Source organism: Doryrhamphus excisus, linkage group LG16 (genome assembly GCF_037039965.1).
Source record: "Doryrhamphus excisus strain RoL-2023G ecotype Guam linkage group LG16, RoL_Dexc_Guam_v1.1, whole genome shotgun sequence".
Lineage (NCBI taxonomy): Eukaryota > Metazoa > Chordata > Actinopteri > Syngnathiformes > Syngnathidae > Doryrhamphus > Doryrhamphus excisus.
Genome location: NC_136372.1, coordinates 1461993 through 1485283, shown reverse-complemented (window position 1 = coordinate 1485283; position 23291 = coordinate 1461993). Strand labels below are relative to the sequence as shown.

At 46.8% G+C, this 23291-nt stretch overlaps 2 protein-coding genes across 4 annotated transcripts; both read left to right on the top strand.

Moving 5' to 3' along the window:
- The first annotated feature begins 115 nt into the window (after window positions 1-115).
- On the top strand, window positions 116-8033 carry limd2 (LIM domain containing 2). Its single transcript, XM_058050205.2, has 4 exons — window positions 116-283; window positions 5807-5848; window positions 7039-7175; window positions 7269-8033. The coding sequence occupies exons 1-4, from the start codon at window positions 281-283 to the stop codon at window positions 7426-7428; spliced, it is 342 nt and encodes a 113-aa protein (XP_057906188.1). The 5' UTR covers window positions 116-280; the 3' UTR covers window positions 7429-8033.
- A 2316-nt stretch (window positions 8034-10349) lies between these two features.
- Window positions 10350-23193, top strand: map3k3 (mitogen-activated protein kinase kinase kinase 3). Of its 3 annotated transcripts, none has more exons than XM_078797278.1 (18): window positions 10350-10748; window positions 11041-11157; window positions 13614-13683; window positions 14674-14795; window positions 15024-15064; window positions 15650-15749; window positions 15816-15929; window positions 16633-16753; window positions 17223-17356; window positions 17585-17658; window positions 18696-18763; window positions 18844-18939; window positions 19025-19186; window positions 19283-19431; window positions 19788-19919; window positions 21006-21135; window positions 21201-21378; window positions 21488-23193. In XM_078797278.1, exons 3-18 carry the CDS (start codon window positions 13680-13682, stop codon window positions 21714-21716), a joined length of 1854 nt encoding a protein of 617 aa, XP_078653404.1. In that variant the 5' UTR covers window positions 10350-10748; window positions 11041-11157; window positions 13614-13679; the 3' UTR covers window positions 21717-23193. The 3 variants fall into 3 exon arrangements, with proteins under 3 accessions (XP_078653404.1, XP_078653403.1, XP_078653405.1); XM_078797277.1 differs by having other exon boundaries at window positions 10846-11157; XM_078797279.1 differs by lacking the exon at window positions 21488-23193 and having other exon boundaries at window positions 10846-11157; window positions 21182-21373.
- Window positions 23194-23291: the final 98 nt, after the last annotated feature.

The window sequence follows — 23291 nt, the reverse complement described above, 5'->3', positions numbered from 1 at the left end:
AATGTCAAACAAAAACTGGGTTGTACGATTTGCCCCTAAACGCCTCAGAGGAGAATCCAGCCAATGGCGTGCGACGTCCTGCTGCTGCTGCTGCTGCTGGTGGGGAGGGGGGGGACAAAAACTGGCTATTGAAAGCAGAGACAAGCAACGAGGCGGCGGGCAGAAGACACACCGGCATCCCCTGGAACAAAGCATCCCGGAAGGGACACTCAAAGCGCGAACCTCCGGCGGAATCGACACCTTGTTTACCGGCGAGTGTTTTGCCCGAGCAATAGCGAAGATGGTGAGTGTTCTTCTCGCGTCAGTTCGTCTTCCTCCCTCCCGCGACGCCGCCTTTATGCTCGGCGAGGTGAGGCGTTGATGTCCGGGGTGTTCGACTAACATCCAGCAGTGTGGAGATGCTCAATGCTAAACCCTTGTTAACTTAATAACTAAATAAATATAAATATAAATTAGCTACACAACCATGCTTTTGCTTGGCTTGATTTCTTATCAATGAAGTTAGCTAGCTCGCCGGCTGGCTAATTAAAAGCAACCACAAAAGGTGCATAATTGCTATTATTAAATGCTGCATTCAAATCCAGCATTGTAACGCTGTTAAAATGAGTCTTCCTCTTTCTAACACACCGGTCCTGGTTTACCACAATGCTTACAAATGGCTTTGTCTTGCTGTATTAGTAAATATTTGGGTTTGTTTTTGTTGCATCGCTTCCATTCATGGCGGCTGTGACCTGCTTACATTACGCTGTACATTACACAACATATACACAACAGTACTACACTTGGACTACACAACAAGGTGAGCAGAGGAACCTCATCAGGTCACATATGTATTCATTTAAAAATATGGTTATTATTATTGTACTTTATATAGTAAACAAACACTCTTCAATTGAGCAGTATTGGCTTTGCAAAGAGAAAGTGTCATCTGTTGGATTTAATTTGGGGTGCGTTCACACTTGTCATTTTTGACCTGGTTAAAACAAACTAGAGTCTGCTGGCTTGTCCGGCAGTCCAGGACCGATACCGCCTAAGAAATGGGTCTCTGCGCATCTATAAGTGGACTCTCGTCGTGAGTAAAGTGAGTGTGAACGCCCAACAGACCAAAACACCACCTATGATGCTATCCAGATCAACACCCAACAGAAAGCTGGGTGAAAATTACCCCCACAGGACTGCAATGTATTTGTGGCATTATTGTGGCAGGGGAGTCGCGGGGTACACCCTGGACTGGTGGTCAGCCAATCACAGGGCACATATAGACAAACAACCATTCACACTATGGACAATTTGGAGTCGCCAAATAACCTAGCATGTTTTTGGAATGTGGGAGGAAACCGGAGTACCCGGAGAAAACCCACGCAAACTCCATACAGAGATGGCCGAGGGTGGGATTGAACCTGGGTGTCCTAGCTGTGAGGTCTGTGCGCTAGCCACTCACTCGTTGTGCAGCCTACTAGATATTTATATATTTTTAAAATGTATAGTGCTTTATTTTGGTGTGGAAAAAATATTGTTGCTCTTTTTTTATATAATATAAACTTATAATTAAATCTATAAAATTTGTATATATTCATATATTTTTTTGTGTGTGTACACTGATCCCTCGTGCTTTGTGTTCTTCCTCACTGGTAGACCAGTTCGTTACGATTGCCCATTATAATGTGAGTGGGCGTGAGCAGGTGCCACCAAATCCATTTGCGGTGGTCCAAAGCGCCTTAAAGCATCCACTGTAAAGCAAATATTGTTCTCTAATTGGCATCGAACGCCATGTTTATATTCTGTTGCCGCACTGATGTCCGCTAATGCTGTTCAGACAAAACACATCTGACAAAATCCCCGTCAGCGTTTGTGTCATCAAAACCGCTTAGGAGCCGATGTGTGATCTGGTGAAAGCGCTTTGTACCCGTGCGGGGTACCAACCGCCGCAGCTGTCTGTCATTATGTCCCGCGCATATGGCGGCGAGGCTTAGGTCAGTCCGTCGCCCTGTAGCGGTTTTTCATTTCCTGTTTAGTGTCACACATTTTGACACCGGTTCCGTTGTGCCACCGATCTGAGTTTGGCCATATGTTCTTACAAATAATTAGACGCAGCGAAGACACGCCATCCAGATTTGTCCAGCGTGTCAAAGGTGCCATATGTTCCAGAGCGGGGTTGCTTGGCCTGCTGTTCGAGGTCTTGAGAGCTGTTAACCGGGTCGCCGGCATGTGCTGGCTGCATTGGTGCAAGCACAAAAAAGGGGAAGCGTATTAGACCGATTAATCGACATACCTGGCCCCCGAATTCACACCCTCAACGCACAAGACGCCGTAATCAAGTCAATGCAAGATGGGACTTAATCAAGACTCAACACATTCTTTAGATTTGATCCAAGTCTGGAATTTTGTAATTTCCCAAATGGCTTGCAGCAATGCTTTCCGTTGGATCTCCATCATCCCGACCACGGTTAGCTTGAGATTGCTACTTTTTATTTGCTTTTGCAGGAGGTGGGGGGCAAGTCCCCAAAAAAAGTCAAGTCGCAAGTCTTTGATGATATTGTCAAGTCCAGTCAAGAGTCATCAACATTTGTGACTTGAGTCCACCCCTCTGCTGTACAGAGGTCTTGTATGATGCGGTTCCAACTTGGAGACGCAGTATTTTCTGTGAACCTGCCCCCTCAAGGGGGGGGGCTCAACATGCCGTACGAGAAGAGACAATTCAGTCGCAATGAGACTCTTTCCTCATCATCAAGTCGGTGCAAGTTCTCAGTTTCAACACAATCTGGCTCGTTCATTCTGCTTCGAGTCTGTTAGAAATATGGCGTTAATTGCTCCTTCATCAAGAGCAAAGTAGGTTTGCATTCCTTTATTTCTCTGTTAAAAATAGCATCCTACGTCAAACATAGCCGAGCGGGCTGGCTGGCTAAAGTTCTATCTGAACTTTGGCAGTCTCCCCAGACAGGAAGTTGAGTGAGTGAGTGAGTGCTGCAAAATGCTGCATCACTTTGCGGTTTTCATGCATGGAGGTTGCGTGGAAAAAAGGGGAAGAGAAGAAGAAGAAGAAGCCCCATATGTGATTACGCTGCAGACTTCCAAGTGATCAACTCCCAGTTGACGCAGGCACTCAAAAACCTGTTCAGCTCTTGGCTTCATACCAGTGCTGCTGTTTGTACAATAATGCACCTCGGAGCCGACCCGGTCCGTACATGCTGATGGAATGCTGCTGTCAAACAGAGCCTGAGTGTCTTTGCTGCTTGTGCAGTAGTTGCGTGATTTGCATGGCCTGCACGCGTGATCTACTCACCAACTACGACTTGAGGCACACCTGTGTAGCATAATGACGGGTATTACACACCAAAGCTACAAAAGCTACAATGTCACCAGTTGCGTGAGGATAGATGTTAGCAAAGACCGAAGCATTCTAAGCATGTCCGTCTTACCTGTTTGGAGGATCGTGCTGTTCAACTTTGCTTGAACTGCAAAGTGTGGCACTCCATTCCCAGTGCCATACCAACAACTGCAGAATGCCTGTTGCAGTACATGGTGGTTGGCTACCACCATGTCTTTCTAGTTTATTCATTCATTCATTCATTTTCTACCGCTTTTCCTCACGAGGGTCGCGGGGGTTGCTGGAGCCTATCCCAGCTGTCTTCGGGCAGGAGAGGCGGGGTACACCCTGGACTGGTGGCCAGCCAATCACAGGGCACATATAGACAAACAACCATTCACACTCACATTCATACCTATGGACAATTTGGAGTGGCTAATTAACCTAGCATGTTTTTGGAATGTGGGAGGAAACCGGGGTACCCGTGGACTTTTCTAGTTTAATGCGCTTTTATTGTGTTTTTAGTAGAAAAGGTGTTACATCGTGGAGCGACTTAGCTTGAGACACGGGAGGAAGACGAGGAGGAAGCAGTTGCGTCAAGCGAGCACCTGCCCGTGTGAGCGGTCTCTGACGCTAAAGTGGAAGTGTGGTGCTGCAAGACGACTTCATCTCCTATGAAAGTGCTCTTTGTCTTGCTTAGACATACCAGGCCCGAGACAAAAACCTGCTTTATTTGTATTCACTTCCCTCTCTCACTCTCTCGCTCGCTCTTTCCGAGGCCGTCCAAACGTTCGTTAAAGGGGTCCTAATTTATTGGATGAGTGAGGACTGCAGCGGCCTGTGTGTTACCCGCCGGGGGACTGGATAGAACGAGGAAGACGTGTCATAACAACTTCCTGTTGCATTTGAGACGCCACGCAGCCTTGTCATGTACTTATAAGGCAACAGAAGGAGGCACGGGAAGTCTCCGGCAGGTCGCTACTTGAACGCTCGCCTGGCCTCCAACATGGCGGCTTGACTTGTGGCAACATATCTTTCGAGCGCAGTTGTGTCAGTAGTACGTTTAAACATCCGCATCCACCCTTTCTGGTGGAACAACAACAACAACAACAACATGTGACAATGGCGCCTAAATGACACTGTATAGCGGCGCTGCTACGGAATCAGACATCAGGAAGCTCTGCATCCTCCGCTGATAACAAGCTCGTCTCGTTGTCATCCTCTTCTCAAATAACCAGTACGACTGCTAAGTGGCGCATTAGGAGAGACACAACATGAATTAAGGATTAAATGGCCGCATGGATTTTCTGATGTTATGGTTGTTGTACTCTTAATGGGGCGCCATCTTTTCTTTCCACATACTGGAAAGTCTAAGGACTTCTGTTGTAGTCTTTGCATTTAAGTTACATTCATTCATTCATTTCCTCACAATGGTCGTGGGGGGTGCTGGAGCCTATCCCGGGGCGGGGCACATATAGACAAACAACCATTCACACTCACATTCATACCTATGGACAATTTGGAGTCGCTAATTAACCTAGCATGTTTTTGGAATGGGGGAGGAAAACCCACACGTGCACGGAGAGATGGCCGAGGGTGGAATTGAACCCTGGTCTCCTAGCTGTGAGGTCTGCGCGCTAACCACTCCCCGCCGTGCAGCCCTTACTCTCATTAGGTCTACTATATTGGGGAATATGAGTGTAAAGGTGACTATAGGGGTGTTAGTTAAGGTTTGAGGGCTCTACTAATGTTCATTAATTCATGAATTTTTACCGCTTATCCTCACGAGGGTCTGGTCTGGAGCCTATCCCAGCTGTCTTTGGGTGAGAGGCGGGGTACACCCTTGACTGGTGGCCAGCCAATCACAGGGCACATATAGACAAACAACCATTCACACTCACATTCATACCTATGGACAATTTGGAGTCCCCAATTAATTTAGCATGTTTTTGGAATGTGGGAGGAAACCGGAGTACCCGGAGAAAACCCACCCACGGGAGAACATGCAAACTCCACACAGAGATGGTCTGTTCGTCATGCAGGCCACACCGCCGTTCCTTCTGCTGCGGCCATACTGTTTTACATGGTAATATTTTGGCTTCACCTCGCCTGACTGACTGGAGGTCACATGATGCGGGCTTAAAATGGACACTTCATTAGGCCCGTCTGGACAATGGAATGTACAGTCCCGGTGTTTAAAGCAATACTGGTTACGCATGACGGAGTACATCTGAGGTAGGACCTCCGTATACGGCCTGTAATGCCGAGTCCGGCGGCCCCATGCCGAGCATCCCGCTGTTTAACTGGCACGAGCGGCCAGAAGGTACGAGATCCTCTCCCACGGGTGCAAAGAGGCAGATGGAGGGGGGGCGGGGGGCGGGGTTAGGAGGCGGTAATATTGGGTTAAGGTAACAGGAGGACCGTGAGAACACATCTTCTCTTTCTGGTAGCAGTGTTGCATCAGGTTGGAATGACAAGTGTTTTTAAATGTCTCCTCAGGACACGAGAAGCACCGAGGAGAAGCCAGTCCAGCGCTCCAAGGTAATTCTAAAGTAATAATTAGCATGATGCTCCACAGACTGCATGGCGTTTGCCCCCGTACAGTATATGCTTGCATCGTGCAGCCCAAACATGGCCGTGTTCCATGCAGTCACTAGCTGGGAGGAAGAAATGAGCTTACGTAATAAAACTAATGGACTTGGACATCATGAGGCCTCCAGTTGGTTACTTCTTGTCCCACTTTGATGCCGCTCAGCCTTAACGGGAGGACGGATAAGCCACCTTTCTCACCAGGCGGGGGGATTGGGATCGCTACAGTAAAGTGCATTAGCGTGTCGTAGCAGGTGATGGCGGGCTGAAAATGTCCCTCCGGCCCACATTTGGACACCACTGCAATGCATTTTGTGAAAAAGCTGTACAGCAGGGGTCTCAAACTCAATTTACCTGGGGGCCACTGGAGCTAGGGTCTGGGCAAGGCTGGGCCACATCAGGTTTTCCAAAAAAAAAAAAAAACGCAACAGAAAAATATACAAACTTTTTCAGTGCTTTGGTTCCGATTTTCTACAATAAAAGCTCTGATAAAACATTCCACTGTTCTCAAATATCTTAATTTTTATTTTTCTGCACAAAATAAGATGAAAAATAAATAAACAAATCAAGAATAAAGAAAATCAATCAGTAATAAATAAATAATAAAAACTTAAGAAACCACATATAGTTGGTGGGTAGACAAATTATACAAAGCATTATTAGAGCCCTGTAGACATGACAAAACACGACTATAGTCACATTTATACTCTTTTTATTTACAACATATTGCGCAACTGCAGGGTCTTGAGACACATGCTAACTCGCAAACTAGAGAGCTAGCGACCTAAACGGTAGCCTCCAAGTTATTTCCTTTTAAACTTAAAAAAAAGCCAAAAACTTACCACTTCCACACGGATAGGGAGGATAACTATTAACAGTTATTTAACCTTTAGCATGAACATTAATCAAACGTAATAGTTTTTTCTGGGTACATGATACCATACAGCATCCATATCAAACTTGACATTAAACTTTCATATCAAGGCGGGGGCCTCAAACTAGCGTGTTTGAGACCCCTGCTGTACAGTATACGTCGGTTTTTCGGTACCCGTCACAACTTAGGACAACGGAATTGGGCAAAAAACTAACTAATGTATGAAATGTGTTGCTACGTTACTAAAGGTTGGTCTCTTGTGTCTCAGTCGTTCAGCTTTAAGACCCAGAAGGAGGTGTGTTCATCATGTGACAAGACGGTCTACCCCATGGAGAGACTGGTCGCCAACAACCTGGTCTTCCATTCCACCTGCTTCTGCTGCAAGCACTGCAACACCAAGCTCAGGTGACCTCACATTTTGCTTATTCCTTACGAAAAACATGAAAAACGAATGTCTTTGCAACATGTGACCACGTGGTCCTCGTTCTCCTCCCCCAGCCTGGGCAACTTTGCCGCCCTGCAAGGCGAGTTCTACTGCAAGCCTCATTTCCAGCAGCTGTTCAAGAGCAAAGGCAACTACGACGAGGGATTCGGACGCAAGCAGCACAAAGAGCGTTGGGCCTCCAAGGAGACAGAAAACATCACCAAGACGGCGTGAAAAATGGCGTCCGTTTCGTTCGGAGCACGGTGACATCACCCGCCCGCTACATTTTTATTTTTCTCTTTCCCTTTTTTACACGCCATCAGATTCCCCACAGCAGCTTGGAGATAAGTTCTCTTTTTCTTCCTGGTGATTGTGACCAAAAGCCTTCTCTGCCATCGCGAGAGGGAATGTTACCATGCTGTAGTTATTATGTTTTCATTATTATTATTATTATTATTATCAATGATTTGCACCCATTTTATATACTGTATGTGCATGCAAACATCAGGGCCGACAAAACACACACACACACACACACACTCACACTCACTCACACTCAGGTCAAAGTTCAGAGGCTCTTTATTGGCAGTTGTCACCCAAGGATTTTATAAACGTGTTCCTTTAAACACCGTAACCATCCCGAGGGTGCGTCCACTCCTGCACCTTGGGGGGGTCCAACAGGGTACTGTCGTGTTACTAAGCAACAGCTCACCTCTCGTCTTTGTTGTCATTCCAACATGGGCTCATTTTATCGTTCTTTTCGTGGGTCTTTTGGCGGTTGTGTTCGCACTTGTGTTGGTTTCTGCGGTTAAAAGGAACTCTGGTGCGTTTTGGTGCTGTGTGAAATGACAGATAAAATTATTGATTATTATTATTTATTTAGATATTTTACAAGCATTTAATGAAATCTAAGCTTGTAAATATAGCAGAATATAAAAATAACGCTTTCAGATCAGTGTCGTAATAAGTCACAAAAGCCGCCCAATGAAGATCTCACGTATTCCTTTGGTCACATGACAAAAATACCTGTGTGAACGCGAAGCCAAACACACCAAAGTGTGCCCCAACCGTCTTTTTTTTTTTTTTTTTTTTTAATTGTTGGTACCGAACCTCAAGTGTGAACGCAACCTCCGCCTCAACCTCGCAGGTCCCAATGGCCTTATTGGAACGCTCCATCGGCCTTTTAGTGGCGTGATTGATCTTTCATTTCATTCTCGGAGCGACTTTTTTTTTTTTTTGGAATAAGTTCATCCCGTGTCTCCTTTCTGAGCCGTTCCCACAAGCCTCCGATTGTTCTGTGTTTTTGTAAAGTATCTGTAAATAGAGCTGTACTTTGTGATTGGTGAGCACCCCCCACCCCCACCACCCCAAAAGTCACTGCTCATTCTCGCAGGACATTCGCCACTTTCAACCCCCCCATGTATGATGATGATGATGATGGTTGGAGGAAAACGCTCCAGTTGTGCCATTTTAATCTTTTTAATAATTGCCTTCTTGCTATCTTATGAGCTAAACCCTTTTAGCAAATGGACCTATTTCTCAGACCTGCCAACATGTAAGCATTTCTTGTACTCTGCAGACGCTACAGGCTGCCATTGGTCGACTTGTAGAGCATTTCCTGTGTGAATACGAGTCGTCCACAAGGGCACTAACAAGGGTTAGGGTTAGGGCAATAACACAAAGCGTCATCTCTAAATATGTCATTTTTTAAGCCTTTTATCCCAAATGAAAAACGTTGGCAGGTCTGATTTCTTTTATTCTACCAACAAGTGGAGGCTGACTGAGGTCACATTAGTGTGGGTCCCCGCCACCCTGCCCCTCAACAAATAGGAGTCGTGCATGCTGCATGTGGTTAGTGTTGAGCGCCCCCTGCTGGGGGACATGTCGTCTCGTCTGAGGAAGAATCAAATGTGAGTTGTTTTCATTTTTAAGGCCTTTTTATTCCATGTTGTTTTTTAAACAAGTTGCCTCACAAGCCTGCAGTGTGAGACCGCAGCGCCGCACCCAGACCCCTAGATCCAATTAGACAGGCAGGATTTCCACGTCTTATGTTTCAGAAGCCATTTTAGGGGATGCCGCTGAGACTTGACTGACACTTGAATGATTCAGTGTTTTTTTTTTTTGTGAGGGAAAGGCTTGAACACGCTGTGAGGAGAGAGAAATAATAAAACGGATGGATATTAGTTTCTGTTTTCTAAAGAAAAGAAGCCTTAGACATTGTCATGCCGATACAAAGGAGACTTAAATGTTGTGATCATGCCTTTTCCAAAAAGCACTCACTCCACATTCCTAAACATGACATGACTCCACGCGACCAGCAGCCATTTTCTTCCCGCTGTCATTCCACAGAATAATGTATACTACTGCTATCTCTGTTCCGTGTGTGACAATGTCTTTTTAATCCTTGAATGCTTTCAAATCAAAGTTGTCGTGTGTAGAAATGCCGTCTTTTGTCACTCGCCAAGGTACAACTGCAACCGCCGGTCAGGTGAATGATTGCGGTTTTCTTTGGAAAAAAAAAAAAGTTTTTGATATTTTTGTTTTGTTCTCGTGCAACATTTTTGATGTGGACTTTAGTGTTCAATGCTGTTGTCATGGAGATCTTTTCAAATGTATGCCTCTTGGCTAATGTGAGTCAACGTTACACACTTAACCTACGGATTGAGGTGGCCTTACAGCAAAAGAACGCTCAGACTGTGTCTTGCCAGTCTTTTACTTCCTCCTCCTCTTTCCCTTATTTGACTTTTTATTGCATTTTAAAGCGCCCCTCATTTTTTGCCTCTATATTTTGAGCATTTGTCATGTTTTTTGTCTTGGGTTTTTTTACATGCTTTTGGAGAAAAAATTAAAATGCTGGTGTTGATTTTATTCATCAGAGTAAGTCTTATTTTTCTTTGTTTTTTTTTTAAAGCTACCCTAGGTTTACCTCCCAACATTAATTGTTTCGATTACTTTTACACACAATACTATAAACTAAATCACTTGTAACCACTTACATTGCGTTATTTTACATGAAAATAACCTTAGAATAGCTCTGAACGGTCTTGTCTTGCCACACTTCAGATTTCCGAGCGTCCCTGAAGGCCACTCGAGCATCACACAACGTCACAATGGCTCCGCCCACATGGTGGCGCGCGCTCCTGCGGTCACATCTCCAGCGAGAAGAAGTACAGTGCGCGACCCCGAGTCTGCACAGTGCTCATTTAGCTAGTTTGAACGCTCAATAAATCCTAAAAGACGGCTTTTAGTGGAATACTGGACCAAGAATGTGTTAGGACGTTTCGGAAAACATGGCGATGTCTTCTTTTCAGGACGACTTGGACGCTTAAAAGTGGGTTCCGGTGGTGAAATGTTTTTTTTTCCCTGTCAGGAAGTTGGATGTAGTCGCTTGGAAATGATTTTGTGCTTTGTTTTGTTTTGGAGACTACATCGTGTACATGATGGTGGTTCAAAGACGAAGTTTGTCGTCCTAATTTAGTTCGTTTGGCTGCCGAATGAACTCCGGGCAAAGTTCCACGAAGTCTGACGAGGTTTGCTACAACTCGGCGCCATAAGTAAGCGTTGTTTGTTTGTTTTCATACTTTACGTTCAGTTCAGTTTTGGTACACAATTCATATTCAAGCATACTTTGGACCCCGTTGTTGGACGTAGCAGGAAGAAAGGCTAACTCTCCTGAATTATGGATGCAAATAACTCCAAGAAGTGAATGGGACACCTTCCTGATCCAGATGTTTGCCCTGAACAAATTTAACAAGTTCTCCAAAAATGCGACGTTCGGGAACACCTCTTAAGGAACATTTCCGGTCTAAACCCCCCACGTGACCTTGTTTGCTTTTACCTGGGAAGTGTCATTCTGCGTGGGTGCGTGGAGACATCCACCTGTGTACACCATGGCCCATTATGGCGCTGCCCACTGAGGATGATGATGAAGATGAAGATGATTGGAGGACACACGTGACACAGGTGAGTGTTTTGGTGGTAATGTCCCAATGTGTCCCGCAAAGGGAAGTGATGTAAACATGGCCTCATGTATGTGTGGACATGCATGACCCCATCATTGACCTCCACCAAGGCCTAATTCCTTATCTCCACATCCTACATTGTTTGAATTAGACCTTTTAGGCCTTGGTGGAGCTTTTTTTGTACTTGCAAGGCAGGGAAAAGTTATGGAATTCCCATAAAGACTAGTTTGGAACATTCCGGAGCTGAGCAGGTGACAGTGGATTACAGTAAAGAATGTCATGTGATTCAACATGTCCGTGATTCAACATGTTTATTTCATCCTACCGCTCCTAAATATGGCTTTTAACACTATTAGAGCCCTCTAGACATGAAATAACACCCCTATAGTCACATTTAGACTTTTGTTTACTCACTTTCTACTGCTTATTATCACAAGGGCCACAGGGGGATGGAGCCTATCCCAGCTGTCTTTGGGCGAGAGGCGGGGTCCACCCTGGTCTGGTGGCCAGCCAATCACAGGGCGCATATAGACAAACAACCATTCACACTCGCATTCATACCTATAGACAATTTGGAGTCGCTAATTACCCTAGCATGTTGTTGGAATGTGGGAGGAAACCGGAGTACCCGGAGAAAACCCACGCATGCATGGACATTGAACTCAGGTCTCCTAGCTGTGAGGCCTTGCGCGCTAACCGCTCATCTGCCGTGCAGTGCGATGTAGGATTCCTTATTTATAAATGGAATATTTTACTAGTTAGAGCGTCGAAAATGTGTTTACGACCTCCTAAATACGGCTTTTAACACTATTAGAGCCCTCTAGACATGAAATAACACCCCTATAGTCACATTTACACTTTTGTTCACTCACTTTCTACCGCTTATCTTTACAAGGGTCACATGGGGGTGATGGAGCCTATCCCAGCTGTCTTTGGGAGAGAGGCTGTGGCCAGCCAATCACCGGGCACATTTAGACAAACAACCATTCACACTCACATTCATACCTGTGGCCAATTAACCTAGCATGTTTTTGGAATGTGGGAGAAAACCCACGCATGCACGGGGAGAACATGCAAACTCCACACAGAGATGGCCGAGGGTGGGATTGAAGTCGGGTCTCCTAGCTGTGAGGTCTGTGCGCTAACCACTCGACCACCGTGCAGCCCATAAATGCAAAATATATGAAGCAATAATGATGAGATAATAAGTGAATGAATTGAAGATAAATGATATGACTACAGTTTTATGGTGTTATCAGGGACAGATTGCTGTTGCGTTTGTGTGCGTGGTTTTTGCAGCTGCGTTCAGGAGTTCTGTAGAAGGTTTGTGTGTAAGCAGAAAAGATGATGTCACTGCCGAGTGTCCGTGAACCCGAACGCCTATCTTCATTTGAAAATAGGTTAAACAAACAATTACTCTCTTTTACATGAAGAACATTAGAGGCCTGTTTCACGTCCACATGATTGCTAGCCTGAGCGGGAAGCAGGACTGGGAAAAACAGCCTCAGACTAAACACCTCCAGAGGCAGAGAAAAGTGGGGGGGCGAGGGGGGAGGAAAATCCTTGTAAATCCTGCGAGTCCTAGAAATGTGATACAAGGAAAATAAAGCGGGCACAGCTGAGTGGACTGGCAGAGGGCTGCCTCTTCCGCCGCTGAATTCCCCACATTCCGCTCGGAAGCTAATCGGAATCAGTAGAGAAGTGGAGGGCAGCAGCGGGCAGAGGTCACATCGCCCGGGTGCTGAGCGTTCCCAGCATTCCCTGAAGTAACCACCGCATCGAACCCCCCGGCATTATTGATAAATAAATAAATGGAAGGACTTAAACACCTTCCCTCTTGGCAGCTGAGCATGCGAGCCGCGGATGCTTGAAAGCAGCGCGGCAACGCTCCGCCGGCCGCAGACAGACGTGCCCGGCATTCCTGTGGGTGATGATTACCCAGAAGTCACGGGTTGCCATGGGTGCCGATGCTGGCCATGCCGTGAACAGAAGAGCTTTGCTGTGTTTCATCCCAGCCGTCAGATGTAAGACGCGCATCCTTTGGTGCGCCGATAACTCCTCTGTACTGTCAGCACGGCTTGGGGCCAGGGTTTGTCTCATTTAGGGCATTTGTTGTTGCCGTGGCGACTGAACAAAATACTTCAATAAGTTGCTGTCTTACGGGAAATGACTTCCACAACATCTGTGATGTCATCTATCACAAACACAACACCACAGATACATCGTAGCCCTGTGGGGAAACAGTCGCTTGTCTGCTGTGTTCAAAAGGACATTCCCGCCGCAGCCGGGTTTCCCTCGACGGCTCTCCTACTTGAGAGTTTGTTTACCGTCAAGATGGCAGCGCTCGCATCCTGACAATTGTTGCACGTCTGGCTGATAACCTTTGTCTTCTCCTGTCTGACTCACATCCTTGTGCTGCGTCTGCAAAAGCAAAGCGTGTGTTTGTGTTTGTTTCAGTTGGCCCGGCAGCGCTTCTGAAGATCGGTTTGAGGACCACGCGGGGCACTCACGCAAGCACCCACAATGAGTAAGTCCTCCAAAACGCTGATGCCAGACAGACGGTTTGGGTTTTTGCTCATAAATCAAACATGCATCACACTACACCGAAGCCGCCCCCCGCCCTCCCAGAGGCCGAGGCCCGTCAGAGCGGCCGCTCCAGACTCTGGCAGGTGAAGGATTGGGTTTCCGTGCCGTAAGACGCGGGGTTCTGGTTCTCGCCGCCGCACCGGGGCCGTCTGATGTCGGTCCAAACTACACATGTGGAATGTTTTCTCTCTGAGTTTGTCCAGCGAGGCAAAACCTGCCCAGAGATCAAACGTGGGAGTAGGCACATAAAAAATCATCCCTCGTACACCTCAACACTCCGCTGGACAATGGAGTCTTTTACTGGGCATGCCCACTTGCATCTCTGCCATCCGTTTTTTTACTCTATAGCATGCTTCTCAGACCGCCGTCACCGTCCAGGAAGTGCAAGTGTGTCTTGCGTGTGTAGGCGTAAAAAGCGTGACAGCAGCGTGGCGACGCCGTGTAAGGCGCCAACGAATTCAACAAAGAAGAGGAAGGCCACACAGTAAACAACAGCCAACAATGGAGGACATCTTTCTTCTTGTTTATTTTATTTTTTTATTTTTTTTTGTCTTCTTCCCATTCTGGAAAATGACCAATCTCAGTTCACCGGTCAACACACTGCACCGGGTCTAGACCCGCCCCTTTTAGGCACTCAAAAAGTGTGATGTTGATTCCACTTGTGATACCTTTTTCAGTGGTACCCACAGGGCTGTCATCTATTTGTGGCTTCTACTTGCTAAATATAGAAACAAAGCGATCCCTCGTGCTGTATCTTCTTATTTCCTGGCAGACCAGGTGCCTTGTAATGCATTCATGACCCAGTACGAACAGGTTGAGTCAATCCTATTTGTGGCGGTCCAATTAATCTGTGACGGGCCACCACAAAAAAAAGAAAAAAGGGGACAAAATAGTGTTTTATTTTTTATTGTCGTTTGGACGCTCTCTCCAGATGAACGGCAGGCTCTCCACTCCATCATGAAGGACCTCGTTGCCCTGCAGATGACGCGGCGCCAGCCTGTCCTGCCGTACGACGGCGGCAAGCTGAAGACGGCGACTCAAGCTAACAGACAGGTGGGTGGGGCTTACACCGCCTAATGACATCTTTTAACGATGTTATTAATGACGTACACCGCAGAAACCACAACTCCTACGTCATAAACAGGTGTACCTAATAAAGTGAGGACCTCGCAAGTCTCGTACAAATGATGATTTTCACATTCCTATTTAATCCCGTTGACACACACCCAAGGAATGATTTCATAATAAAAGCAACTTAAGCCTGCGTCTGTTTCTCTTCAGGAGGACGTCAGGATGAAGTTTGAGTTCTCAGGCGAGAGGAGGTGAGCTGGTTTAGGATTCACAAGTGTGTTTGTACTCCGAGGGGATTACGGGAAGCCCGTGCATGTCTCTGCGCTCGCTGCCCGCGAAACCTCCTACCTGCTCATTTGTCCATAAATAAGAATGTCAGCCACCTGACTGTACACGTCCAAACATACCTGCGTGGCGTCAGTGTTTCCTCATCTACTCACCATCTCGTTTGCATAATATGCCATGACAGGTGCGTACAATTGTAGACAACAAAATGATCCCTCCTGCTAGGTCTTCTTCTTCTCTGTCAGCACATGGAGTATGTTATGAAGCAGTTCCAATGTAATGTGTTAATGAGTGAGGTCCATGTGAATGTATGGATGGGAAACAGTGAGTATGCAGATCCATTTCAAGGAACATGCTCATTCAGGCCTTCTGTGCATGTGTGCAAACACATAGAGTCTATAAAGTCTTCTATGTGAGCTGGAAAGGGGGGGGGGGTGAAAGCGCTGCGGTGAGCTTGTGGCTGCCTGTACACACCACAAGTATGCAAAGGTGCACTCGGAGGAATTTACTCATGTTAAAAACTGCAACTCATCCGTTTTCCTCTTGTGTAGGATCCTGATGTTTGGACGACCTGTGCAGCTCGAGGACGTCCAGCGCAAAGTCAAGTCTGTGTTTGGCCAGCAGCTGGACCTCTATTACGTGAGCAACGAGGTAAATGTGAAGCTCGTACTCGATTCCGTGTGTGCAGGTTTATTGAGGTGTGTTGCTTCCCTGCAGTTGTCCATCCCTCTGAAAGGTCAGGACGACCTCGACAAGGCTGTGGATCTGCTGGACCGAAGCTCCAACATGAAGAGCATCAGGATCCTGCTGCTCGCTCAGGAGCACAACAAGGTGAGACACACACACACACACACACACACACACACACTTTGTGTTTAGGACATACAGTACTATTGCATCACTGCTGTGTCTTCACCACAGAGCTGCTGTAGGTTGTGAAAGCGGTTGGAGTTGCTGCGGTGTTGAAAAAGGAGACTTTCCAAGTCCCTTAAACACTCCATTGCATAATAAGTGTTAGTGTAATGCTAGCAGGGCTTGGAGTTTGTGGAATTGGGTACTTCCTGTCAACTAAAACAGTGCCATGGATTGCCATATTTGCTAACAAGTACTAAAAATACAGTCAAACAAGAAGATTGTGTTGATGCTAATGTTGGTACAAATAACCCTAATTATATAGTTTATAGTAATTATATAGTTTATGAATATGTGCTAGTACAAAATGTACAACACAATTTGCATGTGTTTATTTCATTACGATTCACTGATAATGTTTTTTTCACCAAGTTTGAATATTTTTCACCTTGTTCTGTGGTACTTGAACACACCATCGTTGTAGCATGAAAGCTTGGGGCAAGCCATGTCTCAAAAAGCAACAGGTCAGGTCTTTCTTCCAATGAAGAGAACCTCTTAGCATATCTAGATTAGCTTGGGTTCAGCATGTTTACAAATAGCAAAATGGCCGCCACGTCCCGTTGTGGCCTCGAGGACCAGCACTAGTTTGCCGACCATCAAATATTCTCCCTTTCCCTTCCAGGCCCCGTCCCCGTCTTACCACGTCCCCTGCAAGCAGGTGAGGATCAAGGCGTCCGAGTCCACTGGCGACGTCTGCACGGTGTACCAGTCCTCGGAACCTAGGGGGCGCCATCTTTCAACAAGTACGCCACCTCGCTATCGATGCTCGTTTAATCTGTTTAATCCTGTTTAATCTGACCGACTCGCGATCTTTAATATTTTTAATATTCAGCCTCGGTGTCGTCACGCAGGCTTTAGTCTTCTTCCCCACTGGCTGTTCTTTCCGAGTCTTCCCCTTCTAGCGACGACTCCTCTTCCTTTTCCTGTTCTCCAATACTAGATGATGCCTTCTGGCCCGCGGCCAATCAGATTACACCGCGCTATTAGTGTTGCCGGGATTTATTTTTCCTTTGGAGCGGGTGGGGGTCTCAGCGGTGGCTCCAGTGTTGGACGTTATGACGGCATCAGACTGTGGGCTTTCATTTGATGTTGAAATTCCAGCCTGCAGACTGCAAAGTGCATTTAGTTTACAGTCAGCGTTTGTCCTGTTCCTAACACCCCCCCCCCCCCCCCCCCCCCCCCCCCCTCTCCCTCCCACTTTTGAATTTCCAGGTTCTCAGAACACGGGACGTAGCTCGCCGCCTCCCGGCTACGTGCCGGAACGCCAGCAGAGGATCGCACGCCAAGGTTCCTACACCAGCATCAACAGCGAGGGGGAGTTCATCCCAGAGACCAGCGACCAGTGTGTGAGTGGCCCCGCCCGTATCCGTAATTATCTTCTAACTTGAAAACAAACTTTTCCAGCATGTTTTTCATGACTGAATGTTGTTGGGAGTGAGAGGTCAAACAAACTGTGCCATGGGTTCACACACACACACACACACACACACACACACACACACACGTGATGTGTAGCATGCACACACATAAGGAGGATCTTGCATGTGAAGATGTGTTTATGGTGCTCCGTGCAGGTGCTGGATCCTTGGAGCAGTGCAGAGAATTCCGTGTCTGGAAGCTGTCAATCTCTGGACAGCAACTCGGACAGGTCAGCAGCATTCCTGATGTGTGAATATATACATCATTCGTATGTTTACCTCCAGTGGCGAAGTGCTGCACGGTGGACTAGTGGTTAGCGCAGCTCGGAGACCTGAGTTCAATTCCACCCTGTGTGGAGTTTGCATGTTTTCCCTGTGCATGTGTGGGTTTCCTCCCACATTCCAAAAACATGCTAGGTTAATTCATTCATTTTCTACCGCTTTTTCCTCACAAGGAGGGGTACACCCTGGACTGGTGGCCAGCCAATCACAGGGCACATATAGACAAACAACCATTCACACTCACATTCATACCTATGGACAATTTGGAGTCGCTAATTAACCTAGCATGTTTTTGGAATGTGGGAGGAAACCGGAGAAAACCCACGCTTGCACGGGGAGAACATCCGCAAACTCCACACAGAGATGGTCGAGGTTGGAATTGAACCCAAGTCTCCTAGCCGTGAGATCTGCGCTCTAACCACTAGACCGCCTTGCCGACTCCAAATTGTCCATAGGTATGAATGTGAGTTTAATGGTTGTTTGTCTATATGTGCCCTGGGATTGGCTGGCCACCAGTCCAGGGTGTACCCCGCCTCTCGCCAGCTGGGATAGGCTCCAGCACCCCCGCCACCCTCATGAGGATAAGCAGTAGAAAATGAATGAATGAACCCCCAGCGGGGACCTTGTGTTTGCATTCATCGTTTATGATAAACAGCAAATCCTTGCATATTCGCTCCCCTTTAAATGGTAAATGATGGTAATTTAAATAGACAGTTGTTACTTGCGCCTGTGAAATGAATCCAATTCCCGAGTTTAGACATTCCCACAGCAAGTTTAAGCATTTATATGGGATTAGATAAGGTTATTAGTGGTGTTGATGTAGGCTCTTACTGCATATTCTGGGATCCAGAAGAAATGATGATGAATCATCTTGAGACTCTTCAGCTGTTTAGTTCCAAGGTGTGATGTGAGAAATGTTAAAAATCCTCCTTTTGGAGGTCAAATGTTAGAAGTCATAAAAATACATCCCTCTCCTCTGCTGCAGCCCCGCCCTGAGGAAGTCTCGGATGCACAGAGCCAAGAGTTACCCGGACAATCGACAAGAGTTCTCAGGTGAGCCACCACAAACATTTCCTTATCATGACTTTTTCCAGGAGTGACTTCTGGACAATCTGGTTCCGATGCATTTCCAGACAGGGAGAACCACGTCTATGACCGCTTGGTGGGCAAGGGAGGCACGTACCCTCGCCGCTACCACGTCTCGCTGCATCACAAGGACCACAGCGAGGGTATGACGATGACGTCACGTGTCGACTCTTCACGCCTTTTGCGGTTTTTCTGTCAACCGGCTTCTTTCTTCCCTCTTTTCGTCAGGCCGGAGGACTTTTCCCAGGATCCGTCGCCCCCAGGGGAATCTCTTCACTCTGGTGCCTTCACGACGCTCGCTGAACGGCAGCGAGGAGAGCGTCGGCAGCTGGCAGCTGGTGGACACGCAGGGGAGACTCCGCCCACAGGAGCGCCCCGTGGCTCATAAGTGTAAGTGACCGTACCACCGACACCTGTCAGTCATTTCGGTGCCTTTACAACTGACAAGGCCCAAATTTAAATCCGGAATCTACCGGTGTTTTCCAGCGCCGAGCGCTCCGGTGACGTGGCGGCGAGGGAAGCTTCTCGGCCAGGGCGCTTTCGGGCAGGTGTACCTGTGCTACGACGTAGACACCGGGAGAGAACTGGCCGCCAAGCAAGTCCATTTTGATCCCGACAGTCCTGAGACCAGCAAGGTGAGACGCTCACTTCCTGTTCTTGCACAAAAACTGCAGCGCATGGTTTTAGTTAAAATGTGATTTTGAGGCTAAAGTCCGCTTTCAGGAAAAGAAGATTTTTATGGGAAAACTCTGGACCAGCATCCCACATTGTCACACTGTGAATCACATTTAGTCATGTGACTGCGGAGTCATCGCCACCGATGAAGGATGAGCTCATCTGTTCGGACTGCAGCGATCTCGTTAGCATAAATCAATCATCTAGCTAACGTTAGTTAAGATGTAACTTTATTGAATCCTCCTAACACAAAAATGGATGAATTGAGCAAAAGATGGCGGTGATGACAACCAAAAAATCGCTGTCGTCCGTGCAGGAAGTGAGCGCCTTGGAGTGTGAGATCCAGCTGCTGAAGAATCTTCATCATGAACGCATCGTGCAGTACTACGGCTGCTTGAGGGACCACAACGAGCGGACCCTCACCATCTTCATGGAGTACATGCCTGGCGTGAGTCCTGCTTTCTTTTAAACGGGTCATTTGAAGGTTTTTTCACACAGAAACATCATCTCAGGGAGGCAAATAAATCTAATCCATCTTCGGATGACAAGAGCCTCACTCCCAACTGGAACACGAGCAGAAAGTTCCCGGGCCAACTCATTGACGATTCCAAAAAGTAGATAAGAAATGGAGGTGGTTTTGGTTTTCCCATGAACTACCGCAAAAAGAAAAGACTTTCTGGAGTTTGTCACATCTCTTTCCAAGCTCCGCTCAGTCAGGATACGGCATTGTCCCAAATAACGGAAGTTTTTTTTTAATCCCAGGGAAGCAAAGGAACTGTTTTCATAGTCAATACACAAAGTTAAAACCGCTTATCCAAGGTCGGGTCGCCGGGGCGGCAGCCTATCAATCGGACCCGGGGAGGCATCCTGACCACATGCCCGGCCATCTCATCCACTTCCTGGATGAGGGTACTTCTCACCTTGCTTCTAAGGGAGAGCCAGGCCACCTAGCTCCTACCTTATGGATCATCTTGTCCTTCTGGTCACTACCCAAAACTCATGACAGGTCCGAAGATGTTTGTCGACATAAGTGGACATAAATAGTAAAAATAGTACAAATAAGTTAGTACTTGGGCGGCACGGCGGTTGAGTGGTTAGCATGCAGACCTCACAGCGAGTAGACGAGGGTTCAATTCCACCCTCGGCCATCTCTGTGTGGAGTTTGCATGTTGTCCCCGTGCATGCGTGGGTTTTTTCCCACATTCCAAAAACATGCTAGGTTAATTAGCGACTCCAAATTGTCCATAGGTATGAATGTGAGTGTGAATGGTTGTTTGTCTATATGTGCCCTGTGATTGGCTGGCCACCAGTCCAGGGTGTAGGTCCCGCCTCTTGCCCAAAGACACCTGGGATAGGCTCCAGCACCCCCCGCGACCCTCGTGAGGGAAAAGCGGTAGAAAATGAATGAAAGTTAGTACTTTTATTTTGATTATTTAGCACTGAACAGGAAGTTGCTGTGTTAAACAGTAACATGGTGGACTGTGTCTCGGTAAGTTCAACAAAGATGGGTTGGCGACTTTTTCCGTCTTTTCAGGGTTCAGTGAAAGACCAGCTGAAGGCTTACGGCGCCCTGACGGAAAACGTGACCCGGAAGTACACCAGGCAGATCCTGGAGGGCGTGTCCTACCTGCACAGCAACATGATCGTGCACAGGGACATTAAAGGTAAGGATTTATTTATTTTGGAGGAATAAATACAGAATGATGGCAGTGCGGGATTCGGCTCCCAGGCGCCAACATCCTGCGGGATTCGGAGGGCAACGTTAAGCTGGGAGACTTCGGGGCCAGCAAGCGTCTGCAGACCATCTGCATGTCTGGCACCGGCATCCGCTCCGTGACCGGCACCCCCTACTGGATGAGCCCGGAAGTGATCAGCGGCGAAGGCTACGGCAGGAAAGCTGACGTCTGGTGAGCCGATTTTCACACTCGCGCATTCTGCGTTGTGATTGGCCGCCGGTGCGGCAGCGCGGTCGTGTGATTGGACGAAAGCAGAGATTCAAAGGTGTCCGTCTTTTAGGAGTCTGGGCTGCACCGTAGTGGAGATGCTGACCGAGAAGCCCCCCTGGGCCGAATACGAAGCCATGGCGGCCATCTTTAAGATCGCCACGCAGCCCACCAACCCGCTTCTGCCCTTGCACGCCTCCGACCAAGCGCAGGACTTTATCCGCTGCATCTTCGTGGAGGCCAAGCAGCGGCCCAGCGCCGAGGAGCTGCTCCGCCATCCTTTCTCCCAGACTGTGTGCTGAAAGCTGCCTGGCCTCTGAACTTTGACCCCCCCACCCCACCCCCTTAATGTAGCATAAAATCCAAACAGCTGGATGTTTCTAAGCTTTGTTGGACGGCTGCCCTGTGCTGGTGCTCCACTTTTGGAGTCTTTGTGGGTCGAGCAAACATGCAGTGTTGTGTTCCACTTCACCATCGCACCATCTCACGGCGCCCTGGTAGAGATAAGCAAGTACAGGCATGCCTTTCTTTTTAGACGAGCAAGCAAAATGCAGCTTGAAAAGGTGGAAGTTGTTAACGTGGATTTTAGGAAGTGTTTTGATTGGTCCATTGGTGTATGGTTGGCTTAGGGAAGGTGTAATGCAAGGTGTGTCCACTAGGTTGTAGTCACAAGTCAGTGGTAATTGCTAGTCTGGTGGAAAAATGCAATGTTTATCCTCACCACTAGAGGCCACCATTCCTGTTCAGGCAAAAGAAAGGCAATTAGCAATTTCATCATGATGCTAATCCGCTTTGTCACCTCCCAAAGCCAAAATGCTTTGGCTTTTTGCCTCTAAACCAAATGAAAAATATGACATTGCATGCTTTGAATTTGAATTTTTGAGTTTTTGTTAGGAAAAGGTTTGCTCTAAGCCCACATGTTTTTATTTTGTTACAGCAAAAGAAGCTCATTTGTGGAGAAGCTTTAATGATCAATTTAAAATCAGAAGCACTTTCTTTTTTTTTATTTCAAATGTGAACCTTTTATTTATGCCCCCTGGTGCCAGTTCACTTGGTCATAAGCAAATATGTGTGAATATATATTTTTTATACTCGGATCTTTATCTTTATACTGCCTCTGGGGCCAAGAGGGTCAAAAGCGGCAGGTGTTGCAAAATGTACTTTTTTTTTTTTTCTAAAATGTGGAAAACCACCTCTGGCTGGCCGGGGCAAAGAAATATAATAATTCTCCATTTTATTCATTGTTGACAATTTGTGTTGTTTTGTGAAGGAAAGACTTTTTTTTAATCGGATTTACTTCTCTACTTTGCAGATAGAATTATAAAGAGCATGCAGGAGTTTGCTGTTGGACGACTTTGTTCACCCCCGAGGTTCAGGACCCTCAGCGGCCACAACATTAGGTACACCTGTCATTTATAAATACAAATTGTGCCTTTTGTAAATGATGATAATGCGTAGTTTGGATGATTGTAGTGAGAGATGTTTAGAATGTATTTGCATATGAAAACGATTCAATGCAGGTGTACCTAATGTAGTGGCGAGTGGGGCGACATGCTGAGATTAATGTAAACGGCAAACCTCCGGGGAGAAAAAAGGAAGTAGTTTTCTAGGTTCTATATGTTCATGTACGTAAAAGATGACTGTATGTATCACGACGGGACTTGCAGTGCAAAGTCAAATGTATTTTACAGAAAGAAGAGTTTAATATGTACACACAAACCGTGCCTTTGCGCTAGAATAAGCCAATAAATAGTTTTTGAAAAATAATCAGCCTGTTTATAATAGATTCATATCATATTTGGATGCATTTTTAAGTTGGTCTTGTGTGGGATTTTCTAGAATCTGTCTAAATTGTCACTGGGGAAGATGGAGGGGAA